The sequence below is a fragment of the Plutella xylostella genome, chromosome 5 (assembly GCF_932276165.1).
Source record: "Plutella xylostella chromosome 5, ilPluXylo3.1, whole genome shotgun sequence".
NCBI lineage: Eukaryota > Metazoa > Arthropoda > Insecta > Lepidoptera > Plutellidae > Plutella > Plutella xylostella.
The window spans coordinates 1,261,508-1,273,421 of record NC_063985.1 but is presented as its reverse complement, the minus strand read 5'-3'; the positions used below and the strand labels follow the sequence as shown (position 1 = coordinate 1,273,421).

At 35.4% G+C, this 11,914-nt stretch overlaps 2 protein-coding genes and 1 long non-coding RNA gene across 7 annotated transcripts in view; 2 read left to right on the top strand and 1 right to left on the bottom strand.

Moving 5' to 3' along the window:
- Nucleotides 1-57: 57 nt before the first annotated feature.
- Nucleotides 58-1,848, bottom strand: LOC105398212 (bifunctional arginine demethylase and lysyl-hydroxylase PSR). 2 transcript variants are annotated; one of them, NM_001309137.1, is given in 4 exon segments: nucleotides 63-353; nucleotides 355-665; nucleotides 758-1,461; nucleotides 1,673-1,834. In NM_001309137.1, coding segments are annotated over 4 exon segments (1,209 nt in total). In that variant the 5' UTR covers nucleotides 1,746-1,834; the 3' UTR covers nucleotides 63-232.
- Nucleotides 1,849-2,538: 690 nt separating this feature from the next.
- Nucleotides 2,539-11,914, top strand: part of LOC105394101 (kinesin-like protein Klp10A) — a 51,222-nt gene continuing 41,846 nt past the window's right edge. For 2 of the 4 annotated variants that reach the window (XM_048633528.1, XM_048633527.1), the window contains exon 1: nucleotides 2,540-2,994. In XM_048633528.1, coding sequence (XP_048489485.1) covers nucleotides 2,934-2,994 — 61 coding nt within the window. In that variant the 5' untranslated portion in view covers nucleotides 2,540-2,933. Of the gene's footprint in view, nucleotides 2,995-11,914 lie in introns of all 4 variants that reach the window. The other 2 variants (XM_048633529.1, XM_048633530.1) reach the window with 2 other exon arrangements.
- LOC125491468 lies at nucleotides 9,060-10,781 on the top strand. Its single transcript, XR_007268322.1, has 2 exons — nucleotides 9,060-9,668; nucleotides 10,695-10,781. It is a non-coding gene; the product is annotated as an uncharacterized LOC125491468 (long non-coding RNA).

Sequence of the window (11,914 nt, the reverse complement as noted above, 5' to 3'; positions counted from 1 at the left end):
TTTAGGTTTTAAGAGCAGTTAATTTTAGTTTGGTTGCTTCAGACGAACCCCCATTTCTTATACTTGAAATAATACTTTATTTGTAAAGAATACTTACAAAATTATTGTTCACTGGAAGTGAAAGTAAAGTTAAATTAGTCAATTTCCTCTAGTTATAATACCTAACCTAAACGATAAGGCTCACTTCATTTTACATCAAGTCAGTATTATATTAACCTACATTGATTACTAGTTATGCTTTGTAAGGCTGTTTGGTCATGTAGTTAATCATTTTATTACTGCATCTTCTTTCTTCGCTTCTTCTTGTGTGCCGTGATGCTCTCCTGGCCACTGTCTTCTTCACTTGAGCTGCCAGAAGAGCTGCTGTCACTGTCGCTACTCGACGAGGAACTGTTTGATGAACTGTCCGAGGCTACTCCAGTGCCTTGGTTCAAGTCCATGCTGCTAGCAATCTTGTATAGCTCCGGCTCCTTTCCCTCAAGGACTTTAATCCACTTCTTAGACAGCTTGGGTCGTCCTCGGACAGTCTTGTGCCATACTATAGGGAAGTTTGTGCGGCTGCAGAAGTTCTGCGTGACAGCCACTGTGTCATCCATGTTCAGCACCACATGCCACCAGCCCCCGGGCACAAACACAGTCTCACCTGGCTTCTGCAGAATTTCAACCTAGAAATAACATCAAATGTTAATATTAATACTTTTACAGAACTCCTAGTAATGTAATTGTCAGAAAAAGCAAAATAAAATAAAAAATTTACCGGTTTATATTCTTTTGGCCATGATTCCAGCTGTGTTTTAGGGTAGATGAGCTTGAACCAAGTTATGGCCTCATCTCGTTGCTTGCCTCCTATAGCTCCTGTCACTTTTATGAGCTCTCTAGGAGTCTGAGTGGGGAACAAGCACCATCTCTTGTGGCCAAAGACCAGTGCATTCCAAGCACTGGTGCCGAGAGGGTCAATGTGGATGCCTGTCCCAGAGCGCTGCGGCCCCATCACAAACCAGCGGTATGGAGGTCTGCGTTCCTCACCACAGTACTTGAAAAGGTCATCTCTGAAGTACAGAGGAGTTTCATAGTCAGCAAGCAGCTTTTTCCTTCTAGGGTGTTCTCCAAAACTGCTATCAAATATGTAAAGTGGACTATCATCAGTCGTTGTCCTCATATATTCTATGTAATACTTCATTTTCATCTTAACACTGTACCCTTCATTATCTTCTCCACATTTAAATTTTTGATTTCTATACTTTTTGGCGAGTCGGTCTAGTGTCCACTTGATATTTGCCTTCCAATCAGTCTGTACATTGGTAATGACAACTGGTTTATATGGTTTCTCATACTTTTCTATAAATTCTTCAGGGCTAACTATGTTTTCATTTATTCTATCAACATTATCAGTACATTTCAGAAATTCATCAAAATTACTGGCGTATTTCATAGCAGTCCATTGATATTTATCAGCTAATTCTGTACAAACATGAAAGGAAAGAGATTTAATATTGAGTATCCTTCAGATTTCTAGGTTACATACTAAATCTGATGCAAACGACTATGTTAATTTGTGATTTTTTTAAACAATAAATGGCTTATTATCAGGCATAAACAAATAAATATGTTTTGTTTCAGATGTAATCAAAATCAAGGGTTACTAAAGTAAATAGGTTAAATATGTACTTACCAGGTCTGGCCTTTCTTTTAACTTCCTTGATACGCTTTTTAGTTTTATGTGATAGTTTATATTCGCTGTCCATTTTAGTACTTTATTAAGCTATGTATTTGTAAAATGAATTTTTCAAAAAACTAAATTTTGACCGACAAACTTTTTGACACAACGATGAAGAAATAAAAAAGATGGCGGTGTTTTTTTTAATCACTGCCATGGTATTGCCATATATAAAATAGCAAACTGATATATATATTATGCAACCCTACACTTTCGCATGCAGTCTTTAGTTCCCTAACCCAGTGACCAATTTTTTTATCTTATAAATATAAAGTGTTATTTTGGGGAGAGTACAATACAATACATATGTCATTTTGATTTCATCACGAGGTTTTTCTTTATCGTGATAACTTGAAAGTAAACAAAATACTTTAAGCAGCTATTATTTTTACATGTTACGGTCTGTCGGTCGTTTCGATTGGTAGGCTAGGCCTAGACACAGTATGAGTATACCTACTTATCCTTAGGGTTCGAAGAACTCCAACGATCGCTCGCTGGACGTTACCCACTCAATGACACATTCGTTCGTTAAGTAGTCTGCTCAACATAATTTTGGGTAGCTACCGAGAACGCGTTTGTTCTCTGGCGTAGTGCAAGTGTTTAACTTCCTTGATTGTAGCTGTAGTGGCTGCTACCATTAGACTCGTGATATTGTACCTAATATCACAACATTAAACTCTAACCTTAATAAAAAGTCCACCCCTGATCGTTACGTATATTATGTATCAGTAACCAGATTGTAGACATACCTTTATTTGTATTAAACTGAATGAAGATTTATTTTTGCTGGCAACTGGAAACTAGATAAATAAAAAACTGAATTCTGGCAACACTCACAACAATTTTCGACGCAGCATTGGTGTTCAGAATTTTGGATTTTCCTTGATTTAACCGAAATAATTTGAAAAAAATGGTGACAGCATGATTTAAATTGATTAACAAGAATAGATATCTACAAAGTTTAAATCAATTGAATTTCAATATTATTACATTGTGAAGTGATTGATTTGACTGTTGTAGTGAAACAAATTTGAAACGTTCCAGTCTGAAGTGGGTAGCTAACAGCTCGATATAACTGTCAATCTGGGTGTAGAAATTTATTTGTAATTTTCACCGGTTCTCATGTGTAATTTCTGAAAGTGTTAGACCAATTCTTACAAACGTGCGTTGTGGAATAATGTTCAATTGTGTACCTGGTGCGTAGGATTGTGCAAAAATGGATGACGGCACTATAAAGATCCAGGCCGGAATAAATATCAACATCAAAAGAACAGATGGTAAGTCCAACAAAATTCATTCTAAATTTAATATTACTCAGGAACGTTACTCATATTTAACATCTTCGTTTACTAATTTGCCGGTGATGATTCACATGCCTTTGTAGGATGTTTGTAGGAGTTGTGATTCAACCAACCTATAAGAGGTTTATAAAAACCCTAAATAAATTGCTGAGCCACAATAAAGTGTGTGTAGCTGTATATAAGGTCAATGTAGTAAATAACAAGAAATATGAACCAATATAATAAATAAATATAACAATAAATAAGGATTCTTTACACCTTGTGTACCAAGAAACATAGCCACTAAAAATGTCTTGGAACTCTTGCATGGCTGATCACAGGCTTGCTATCCTGGTTGGTGGTTTTAGACTAGGTACTAATTATGTTAGCATCAAAACCTAAAATTAATTAGGTAAATTTAAGATAAGTGTCCTAGAATTGCATTTCGAAGGTTCAGCAAGAAATTTTGTAAATTTTATGTAAATATCTGAATCTCAAACTGTCTTCTGAGCCTGAAGACTGGGGCAAAAGACCTTCAGTCTTGGAGGAGCCCCAAGTTACCTGAATTATTATTATTAATTTATTTATTTCAGAAGTGAGTTAGTAAAATTCATAAAATTTGTATGTGTTATTCACCTTCTGTAATTTTTTCTTTTTAATTTAATGCCTGTAAACATAGCCAATAAAGAAAATCACACTTTAATTTTTTAACCACTCATGTCTCGCTGAGCCATGTTACACCAGACACATAAGATTTTTTACTGTTTCATATTTCCCAGGATATGTTGGGTTAAATTGGGCCACTTACTGCATATTTTAACATACCAGTTGTTGCAATATTGAAAGAGACACAATAGTTGTTTTTATTGTGTCTGATGTCTCAGTATACATCCATAAACTCTTTATTGGCAATGGGATATTTAGATTTTGCGTTGTTTTGAACTGTAACCCCTCAATAGTGAAAATCAAGTAAATAATTGGAGTAAACATAGCTTCAAAAACCCTTTTGTTACTGTGAACTAGGGCATGCAATACCGCAATACCGGTACTCGTAATACCGGTATCAGGGACAAAATTCACGCTTTTTTCAATACCGGTATTGAAAGTTAATACATAATACGTTTCATATCTACTGTTGTCCATGCGTAAACAGACACTAAATGTAAAAATAATAATGTATTGTAAAATTTAAACTCTTAATACTCAATTCTCTTAAAAATCTATTACCAAAAACTGAATTTCATTGCTTTTTCTCGTTTTATTTCGACCTATACGACCTTTAATCACAATAGGTATATGCCATTTATTACAAGGAAATCTAATACCGGTATTAATACCGGGATCCCGGTATTGAGTTGCAATACTGGAACTCAATACCGGTATTGAAAATAGTTCCGGTATTGCATGCCCTACTGTGAACTCTGTTTTTCATACACAACACAATCAAAAACTTCTTGAAACAACCAAATAACACAGTTTGCATCAACTGTTTTATAAATAAGTTACAATTAATAATTCAAAACCCAAGCAGAATGACAAACTGCATCTTGTAGCAGAAGTACAAACTGCATGACTATCCTATTTTTTACCAACAAGATCGTTTATTATGCATTCAGTAGCCAAAACTAGCTTGTTGAGGTCCACCAGGATTGTCTTGTATGTGGACCTGCTTCATTGCGGCGCGACCTTGCGCCGACCACCCGCCATATATGGAGGCGCGACGCACGCGCGAGTGTATAAGCTACAATGTCTTCTGTTGACAAGCTCACCTAGCACAAGGCGCAGGACGCTCAAGACAGGATGTGTTAAAAGTTTTCTGTCACTGTGCTAGCCCTACAGACTTAAGTTTGAGGATATAATTGGTTGATGAGTGGTTATCCTTGCATAGGTATATACAAATTAGTTTTATCAGTAATATCAGTATTGTTTTCAGTTATCAGGTCTAGTCTCGTTCGGTCGTAGTCTGCTTCTCTGATTTTATATCGAAAATAAAAGCAGCACAGAAATAGTACAGAGTATAAAATTGATGCTCACGAAAACTGTAGTTGACTTTATGCCTTTATTTTATTCTAATTTAATTATAGTTGACTATTGTAATCCAACCCAAAAGCTTTCTGCAATTTAATGTGTGATATTCTTTACGATTTATTGATTGTATGGATGTATTTAAGTACCTATATGCAATATTATGCCTATAAACACGTTAATATATTTGCCAGAGCACTGTGTAATAGGAAACCATCAATGAGCTAGTTGTGTGCAAGGTCAAAGGCGTCTATAAAATGTCACCGTATTAGATTCCATACATTTTGTATCGTATTTTATTACCGTGTGTGCTTTACGAGGCTTTTGTTCATTTAAACTGATAATAAATTGCCATGCCTATGGCAATTTTTAATTTCTTGTTGTGTTGTGGACTAAAGTAATAGGCAAAAGCTATTTCCATAGAGCAACGCGGACTCGGGTGTACCGCTATTTCGGACTAGGCATTATATCTAAAAACGAGTTTTGTTTGTAACATCTACCTACAGCACAACATACACCTCATCGAAAAAATCTCCTCCCTCCAAACTTTCAAGTTTGATAACTATAGAAGTAACCCCTGGCTGGCACGTGTATGCCGGCGCTGGCCCAAGGTCACGCCATCGATCCTCCCCCATTCACCCGGTGCGTGCATGCAGCGTCGCTAGGATACACCGCACTTGCCCATTCCCTCTTGTCGGGAATTCCCAGTTCGAATCCAGTGTTTCTGGATGCTAAACTAGCCGATTGAGCCAGGGTCTGTTTTTGGATCGTGCGTATTAGGTACTAAAATAACTATTAATAACTATAGACCTGTAATAGCAAGGTACCATATTCCTAAATAAACCATTAAAGAAACAACAAGCATGTTAAGACTATATCCTCAACTGAGAGGCCTGAGGTGACTTGCTCAAAAAACCTTCGCAACGGCAGCATATTTCTGCAATGCAATTTTTATCACTAAACAAGTCGGTACATTCTGAAAATAATTACCCCAGCCGAATCTTAATTCATTAAAATCGTGTACAAGAACCTTGTGTTAGTTTTCGCATCGGCCGGTTTCCGTTTCGTAAGTAAACATGGCTGATCGCGCGGCAACGGTCATCGGCGGTGAGTCATCGACGGCTTCCCCGCAAGATATGAGGGAAAGAGAATGTTGAGAGATAAAAACTTTAGTAATTATAATAGGTACAGTAATAGCGGGAAATGTAAAGTCATACGGCCAAGATTTTAGCTATATTTTGGGGTTGCTCAAATACGTTTGACGACTTTTATGAAAAACGAGCTTACAATGACTTTACCCTACAATTTTATTTAGTTTTGATCACATTTTTTATGTGTTTGTAGTGATGGATAGAAAACATAATAAAAATACCTACATACTATGTGCACTAGTAATAGATAAAGAGGTACAATACGTGTATAATAAACATGAATAGGAATGATTTCACTGTAGTAATATTTATTTAAAAATAGTGCCGTAATGGGCCGGCCATTTAAAGAAGTGGCCAATATTTTTGCCTAAGGACAAACCACCCACATTCTCTTAACGGAATCAAAACATGTTTTTAGTGCGCTGTTAAATTACTAGTAGTTCGGAATATTTAGATGTTTTTATGCCGATTACATGAATCGTAATTTTCCAAATGTACCAATAAATGTACAAAGACATTGCTTTCTGTATCTTTAATCATGCTCTCTCCGGTTTGACCGCCAGTCTATTTGTCACACAGAATAGCCTCTTTGTCTACCGCGGCTATTTATAAAGTCCTCCCGAACAATACGCTGGGACGCGCATGAGTAATCCAGTGTGAACCACACTTTACACTTGCCCCAAGTTCGAGCGTTGACCGAGTGGCTCTAGTTACCAGTCACTACGGATTATGAATATTAACATGCAAACGCTAACTGAGGTGGGCTCATTGTCTCACTAGGTAGATGAATGCTCCACATTACTGCATGCGTGATCGTAGGTCTGTACGTCTTTTTTATCGATTACACATAGTCTCGTTGTATGATTTTGAAATATTATGACCAATGAAAAAGCAAGGATTTCTGCGTAATGTTATCCAACTATAGCCGCTAAACGCTAGTGGGTGGGATTGTTTAACAACAATCGAACACGGTCAAGTGACCTTATTTTTGAACTGATACATTATTGATGATTGTTGTCGCCTAAAAATGGTGACGCGGCTAATTCGGTCATCGGTAAGTTGGTATTACGGTTAGTTGCGCTTAGATCAATATCCTTTAAAGGGCCGTTAAAATTACATGTTTGATTGCCTTCAGCCGGGTCACTTATTGAGGTTGCTATCAATAGTTACTGTCAATTGGGGTAATGACACAGGAGAATTACGGAAATGTAAAAAAAACCCACAATCAAGAAAGTGGAGCATGTTAATCTTTAATATCGGCCCCATAAAACCTTTATGTAATAGACTAGTTAGCTTAAATTATCTCCATCCATCCGATCATCCATACTTACAAACTTTTATGTTTATAACAATTAGCATAATTATATATTGCTAAGCACAGCAGTTTCCATTTATCTTTTTGTAACTCGTCTTACAGCACAGTGGAGACCTCTCATTTAGCAGCTCAGCTCTTCATTAGTACGAAGTCGAACATCTCTTCAAAGTTTTTGAAAGGCGTTTTGTAAAGATGCATCACATCATCTATGACCATCTTTGGCTTCGTCCAAATACGTTAACGACTTGACTGACTTCATTAACATATTAAATGCATCCTTTCTCATTCCTTAAATAATTTTACAGCTATTCTCATAAGAGCGAGAGCGAAATTAATGAATTCAATTATTTTCGCATTAAATAATAACAAACTAATGATGTTTCGATTTATCTTGAGTACATCTGTAGCCTTGGTCTCGCCCACGCTTCAGGAACTTTATGCCTTACGAAGTTACGAGTTTGGTTGCTTCAGTGCCAAAGTATTCCATTGTGATAATGGTAGTTGTGCACTATAAAATTCTTAACATGGTGTTTTTGGACGTAACCAGCATTCTCCTGATATGGACTAAGCTGCTTGGTGAGATTGTTTTAAAATTACGTCACGTTGGTGTGATGATGCACCAAAACTGGTCATAGCAAAATTTCGCTTAGTGGAAAATTTTGAATTTGCATTATATTTGCATTGCTAATATTATTTATGTATGACATACTGTGCGGTTGTGGGTGCACATACAGCTCTAAGTCGTCAAGGTAAAATATCAAACCGATTAAATTGCACTTAACGTTGCACAGAATGCATCCCTCACGTCTAAAGTGATAGGTTCATTGACTTCAGTTGTTATTTTCAATTGGTTAAACCCATTCGCGAGCCAATTATCGAATTGTTCGGCTTGATCATCTCGCTGATTCACTATTTCTCGTCTTGTTAGTAAGATTTATTTATGCTGCCGTTGTCCTATCTATGAGCTCATATTGACGTCTACGCAATTTCTAGCGTAATGTCTACAATTTATGTCTTGGCTTTTATTCTTCTGTATCATCTGTGTGAACAAATATTCAGAGCATGCCGTGAATAGTTGAGCACACTCTGTTTGGATGCCAAATGGACTTATGAAACGGTTTGATTGTAAATCTAGTTTAGCGTTGTCGAGAATACGATTTCGTCCGTCAGCCTGACGCCCACATTCCTATATCTACTTGAAGGAATAATTGCTGTTAATAGATTCACAACAGTGGCCAAGGTTATTTGGTTGGTGGTTTGGTCATTAATAAAATGTTTGACGTATAAGAGATGAAAGTTTTGTCAAAGAAATACATACCATAAGATTCAGGTTCAGTCCGTCGTCGTTTAGATATCTGTCGCTCATTTACGTTTATTCGAAAACAAGCTCCTTGAAAATTAAACTAAACAATATGGGCCTTTATCAAAAGTAGTGGCGGAAGTCTAAAGTATCACATGAATCCTTAAATTGGGCTGGGCATCTGGTTTAAGCAAACTCATTTCCTTATCACCATCATCCAAGTATAATCTCTGTTCGTTGGTTGATCACAAGCTCATTAAGAGTTGTCTGCCAGGCGGGGTTGTGCAAGGCTCCGTAGGTGGGTGTGGGCGGGCGAGTGGTTCCGCTGATGTCATCGCTCCTGCGCCTTGCTCGGCCTCTGATAGTCCGGCGACGTGCTTTGAGCTCTACATGGACGAATGTTGGCAAGCTTCTGGCTCGTTTTGGTCAACTGGAGGTCTTTGATGTCTAGCGGAAGATCCTGTTAGAGCTTAGTTGGTGTTCTGTTTCACTTACTTCTCTATAAAGTATTATATTGCAGTCCCCAGATATTTTAATGACTGATCTCATATTGTGGGTGACATTGTAGTGAACGCGTATGTAATGCAATTCGCGATTGAGCTTAAAAGATCGGTTTCAGATAATACAACAATCCATAATGTTCAAATAAAGATTTGACGGAGAAAATGGTCCAAGTGGGAAATGATTTATCGATTTTATAGGCTGGCGACTCGCTCTTGTCAGTGCAGAAATAATCTATAAAGCTCAGTCAGCAATATTGATTATCAATTTTCTTAACCGTATTCACGTGTCGTCCTTTATGAGGTCAGGTCATCAGAAGTAAGTACGTAAATATAAAGTGGATGATTAAAAATACTTCATGTCTGTTAGAGCTAAGTAGGTAGGTGGGTGAAATCGCCAAAATTTGTACGTAACAAAAACGTAACAAAAGGGAAACGTTACAAAAATGTTACAAAAAGGAACTATACGGACTCGATCACACTACTATGAATAAATGAAACAATTTTTATTAAATCAGCACTACGGCGAAGCGAAAAGGAGGGTTATGATTTTGACCGGTATCTATTCAATAATTAAAACACGAACTACTTTCGTAATTTTTGAACAAAAATATTTAAAATATATATATATCTATGAGGTTTTTTTTATTAATTGAATTATTAATTATTTTGGTATTAGGTATCGCTAGTTAGGATAATTGAAATTAAACTTCTGTACAACTAATATGTTTTTGTAATTTATTAGTTAAAAAAATGTCATCACATTCTTGTCAGTCTGAATGTGCCCTTAGCTTTCCTTTTTGTAACGTTACAAAGAAAATTGTAACAAAATGGAACAAAAATTCTTACGTTCATAAGCTAAAAATATTATAACACACGTGGATTTAGTTTTCCGAAAATTTGACTAACTGCATAGTAAACAGACTGAAATTATGATTTTACGTGCAGGAATTACTTTGTAAATACTTTCCTTTTACTTAATGTGTCGGTTGTTACAAAAAGGAACACTGAAAAGTCTTTTTTCTTCCGAGTTCACTATAACTTCGATAACGACTACAAACAAAATGGCGGAGACGCGACACTAACGCCACTTCTAAGAAAACTTTTGCTCGTGGTGATGCCAGTAAAATAATTTAGATTTAATACTATTTTATACAAAAAAATACTGTTACAAAGAGCATAACAAAGAAATATGATATTTTTATTAAGATTTAAATTTATGTAAATTTCAATAACCACTGTACAAAATATGATAAAATACAAATAATTTAATACGTTACTTATTCTACTAACATGATTTACCAAAATTTTCTATGTGAAGTTGTTATATTTTTCTCATTTAGTAGGTTTTAGTGCAACCAAGAGAAATGGACAAAAAATGTACAAATTTTGGCGATTTCACCCAGGTATTACTAATTTAGTTAGACACGGCAATTAATTTTATATTGTAAGCATGTCGCCTGTTCTTGGCCGTGAGTTTTAAAATTATGATGCAAAAAACACGGAAGCACTAAGTACATTCAATTGAGTATCTTAGTTTGTATAACAATAATATTTGATATCACTTGTGCAGAGACCCATTGAGCTGCTTCCCACCCGAATGCGGTAGACATTACACACATGCCCATGTTCGTTCAGAATCTGATTATTTGGGCCATTATTTTATTTTGGGTACAATTTGGCATACTTTTACAGATATTTTTTTCAAAAATAAACTTCTTATTAATTAACCTTTCAATATTTATTTATGTTAATTAACATTTATATTATTCATTAAATACATTTGCAGCGATGTTTTCTTGCTATTTCTTAAAGTTATTGACGTTTAATCGAGGAACGATGAGAAAAAAATACTACTGCGTTACTTTCATACAAAATTATGTTTTATTGTTAGGAACATATATTTTGGTTCGTAAACATATACCAGATAAAAAGTAAGAAAAAAAACATTAATCTAACAGTTTAAATTACAAAATATTCTCAGTTTTGTTATTCATTCTATAATAAAGTTTCCCACTGCGTTACCAATCAATAAGTTTTAATGCAATACTTTTCGAAAAAAGGACAAAATAATCATAATTTTTTGCTCAAGGTTTTAGAAATAGCTCTAAATAAGGTGAATTATAATTATTATATTTAGTTTAACATTCTTTCTAATATAGAGTAGCTAAAATGTTTGTGAATACTCTCAGGAAGCGAGGGACAAATGGATAACGCTGTGGTTAATTGGTAACACAGTGGTATTTCAATCACAATCTTTATACTTTCTTCAATTAAAACTAATCATAATGTGAAAAAAACTATCAAACTAAAATTAACAGAACTCTTTGTTTAATAACAAATATTAAAATCGCTGAAAATATAACAACTTAATACTAAGAAATATTTCTCATTTTTTTTGCCTATAAAGCCGTTGTTTTTCAGCCGCTGTTTACGCCATTGAGTCTGAAATGTTATACTGTAACAATATAATATGCTCAAATGTTATATTTGTACCATAAATTGAGTAACAGATACCTGAAAACTATAAGAAAAACCCCTGAGTTACTATAGCTACAACTGCGTTACTGAAAAAGTAACGAAGTGTAGCGGTAACGCAGTTGTAAAACAATAACCTATTTGAAGT

Excerpts from the sequence above, each read along its gene's own strand:
- LOC105398212 (XM_048632602.1), bottom strand. The coding sequence starts at position 1,745 with ATGGACAGCGAATATAAACTATCACATAAAACTAAAAAGCGTATCAAG. Across the intron at positions 1,462-1,672 it reads TAAAAGAAAGGCCAGACCTG|AATTAGCTGATAAATATCAA; the intron begins GTAAGTACATAT and ends ATGTTTGTACAG. Across the intron at positions 666-757 it reads GGCCAAAAGAATATAAACCG|GTTGAAATTCTGCAGAAGCC; the intron begins GTAAATTTTTTA and ends TGTTATTTCTAG.